General features: G+C 49.2%; 1 protein-coding gene across 1 annotated transcript; it reads right to left on the reverse strand.

The window, feature by feature from the left end:
* Nucleotides 1-1,799: 1,799 nt before the first annotated feature.
* gal3st3 (galactose-3-O-sulfotransferase 3) lies at nt 1,800-3,092 on the reverse strand (the record flags this gene model as incomplete). The annotated part of the gene is made up of 1 exon (XM_043684727.1): nt 1,800-3,092. A coding segment is annotated over one exon (1,080 nt), but the record flags the coding sequence as incomplete, so codon positions are not given.
* Between the last annotated feature and the right edge of the window lie 4 nt (nt 3,093-3,096).

A 3,096-nucleotide genomic window follows, 5' to 3' on the forward strand; every position in this document is an offset into this window, starting at 1 on the left:
ATCCCCCCCCCACCCCCGGCCCCCCGTGCCCAGCATCAAACTGTTCCACCCCCGACTGATATTCAGGATCGATCCTTTCGTAGGGGTTAACTAATCATTGATCCATTAACTAATTACCAACTGAACAACTGACCAACCCTTCCACCCCGTTCGTTATCCAGTGAATAACTAGCGGCCTAACGTTCATTGCTGATGAAGGGCTGATGCCTGAAACGTTGACTCTCCTGGTCCTCGGACACTGCCTGACCCACTGTGCTGTTCCAGCAACACACGCTCTACACTAACTACTGATCAGTTAATAAATAAATGTAATATTTCAATTGCTAATGATCAGTCAATTACTGAGGATCAATAATGGGCTGCGTTGATATTCGCTATTTAATTATTAATTGATGTCAGAAGTAATTATGACTCAGTCATTAATTGTTGTTCGATCCCCGAATTAATTATTACTTGGGGTTGTTAATTGTCAATCAGTAACAGAATTAATTAATATTCAGTTATTAATTATCAATCATACTGGAATTGATTAATATTCAGTTATTAATTATTGATCAACACAGGAAATAATTAATATTCAGTTATTAATTATCAATCATACTGGAATCGATTAATATTCAGTTATTAATTATTGATCAACACAGGAAATAATTAATATTCAGTTATTCCTGATCGATTGTACTGGAATTGATTAATATTCAGTTATTAATTATTGATTGATACAGGAAATAATTAATATTCCGTTATTCATGATCAATTGTACTGGAATTGATTAATATTCAGTTATTAATTATTGATTTATACAGGAAATAATTAATATTCAGTTATTAATTATCGATTGTACTGGAATTGATTAATATTCAGTAACTAATTATTGATCAACACTGGAAATAATTAATATTCAGTTATTCATGTTCGATTGTACTGGAATTGATTAATATTCAGTTATTAATTATTGATTGATACAGGAAATAATTAATATTCAGTTATTCATGATCGATTGTACTGGAATTGATTAATATCCAGTTATTAAATATTGATCAATATTGGAATTAATTAATATTTGGCTATTAATTGTCGATCAATATTGGAATTAATTATTACTCAGTCATTATTTGCCAATCAATAATGGAATTAATTGATTTTCAGTGATTGGTTGCTGATCGATAGCAGAAGTAAATAATACGCACTCATTAATTTGCTGATTAACTAGGAATTGGTGGATAATCAGTTGGCAACTTCTGGCAGTCGGGTCATCAATGAATTCATCACGGGGTTAACTCACTAAATTGATCGACACCTTTAAGTCACCTTCCAGACGTTAGAGCCCGGGTGTCTCTGGAGTTGTTCAGGGAGAGGTGGGCGCCGCAGGGAGTGGAGTGCATCATTTCTCCCTCCAACTCCAGTTTGATTTAGTCCCTACTCTCCCCCTCACTGTATTGATCACACAGCACTGCCCTTTGATGTGAAGGGCAGTGTTTGTCACTGGCCACCCGGGTGTTTTCCTATCTTCCTGGTGGTGGAATTTGAATAAAGATTGGTGCACTTTGTGTCTTTCACTGTGTCTCACACCTGCACACACACACCATGGGTGCTGGGGGAAAAATAAGCACTACCGCAGTTAGGTGGTAGTGTGGGGGGTTAAGGGGAAAAAAAAAGAAACAGGGAGAGTCCGACTGCAAAAATAAAATGTCACCTTCCAAACCCACGGCCACTTCCATCCAGAAGGACAAGGGGCAGGAGGTACATGGGAACCCCACCCCCTGCAAGTTCCCCTCCGAGCCCCTCACCATGAAATATCTCGCCGTTCCCTCAGTCTGGCTGGGTCAGAATCCTGGGATTCCCTCCCTAAGGGACAACCCTCCAACACACCGTCTCAAGGGGCAATTAGGGGCAGGGCAATAAATACTGGGCCCAGTCACATGAGAGAGCATTAATTCGGGGATGGAGGGATGACTTCTCAACTGAGTTGCTCCCAGATGGTTTTCTACAGGGTCGCAGAGGCCTGAGGCCTAGCTCAGGCCTTGGGCCCAGTTCTCACTGGCATGCCTGTCAGTGGTCTTCCTGAGGAGACGGCGGGAGTAGGAGACCTCGGGGGTGATGAGGCGCAGGCAGGAGGTGGCCAGGGCAGGGGGCAGGGAGAGGTTTTGGGGTAGCTCGTAGCCCAGGATGCTGACGCTGCGGCTGGGCTGCCAAGGCCGCAGCTCCTTGTCTCGGATCTGGGAGGCCTGGCGGGCGGGCGGTGAGGCTTCAGGCCCGGCCTCGGGCCCGAAGCAGTCACGGGCCAACCTGCGGTTGGCCTGCCTCAGGAGGGTGAGCTCCTGGCCCAGGCACTCAGGCCCCAGGGCCCTCAGCTTGGCCCACAGGCTGGCGTTGAAGTGCCTGTAGAGCTGGGTGTCCAGCCAGTTCCAGCGACGGGCCCGCTCGGCCTGCTCCCGGCCTAACCGGGACCGGGATGCCTCACTCCGGGCGTTCAACCTCACGTAGGTGATGTCCTTCAGGTCCCAGGACAGCAGCCGGCGCAGGAGCACCAGGGACTCGTCGAAGTACTCGGCCACCATGACCAGGGAGAAGACGGACTCCAGGCCCAGGATGAAGGCCTGCAGGTAGGCCTCGTCACCGGGGTCACGGTTGGGGTCGCCGCCCAGGTCAAAGAGCAGGGAGTTGCGGGCGTACATGGCGTAGCGCTCCCCCGGGAGGTAGTAGGCCTCGGGCCTGCGGAGGAAGGCGGCGATGGAGCGGCCCGGAACGTTCCGGAAGGACGCCGAGTGCTGGCCGTAGTAGGAGAAGAGGGACTCGAACATGGCGGCAGGCTCACGGACGATGGTGATGAAGGCGGCGCCGGCGGGAGCCAGGCTTCGGAGTTCGGATAGGCCTGGCCGGAGGTGGGAAGCCACGATGCCCGGAGCCCGGGTCAGAGGGTGCACGTACCGGCGGCTGAACCTGCGCGGGTAACAGAACTGGTGGTCCCGGTCCCCGCACAGGCCCCCCGGCAGTGCCACGGTAATGCCGTGACGTTCCGCAAAGCGGAACAGGATGTTCTGCACCGTGCTGCCAGCGGTTTTGTGGGTCTTCAGGAAGACGACTGCTGTCTGC

The sequence above is a fragment of the Chiloscyllium plagiosum genome, unplaced genomic scaffold (assembly GCF_004010195.1).
Source record: "Chiloscyllium plagiosum isolate BGI_BamShark_2017 unplaced genomic scaffold, ASM401019v2 scaf_65555, whole genome shotgun sequence".
NCBI classification, from domain to species: domain Eukaryota; kingdom Metazoa; phylum Chordata; class Chondrichthyes; order Orectolobiformes; family Hemiscylliidae; genus Chiloscyllium; species Chiloscyllium plagiosum.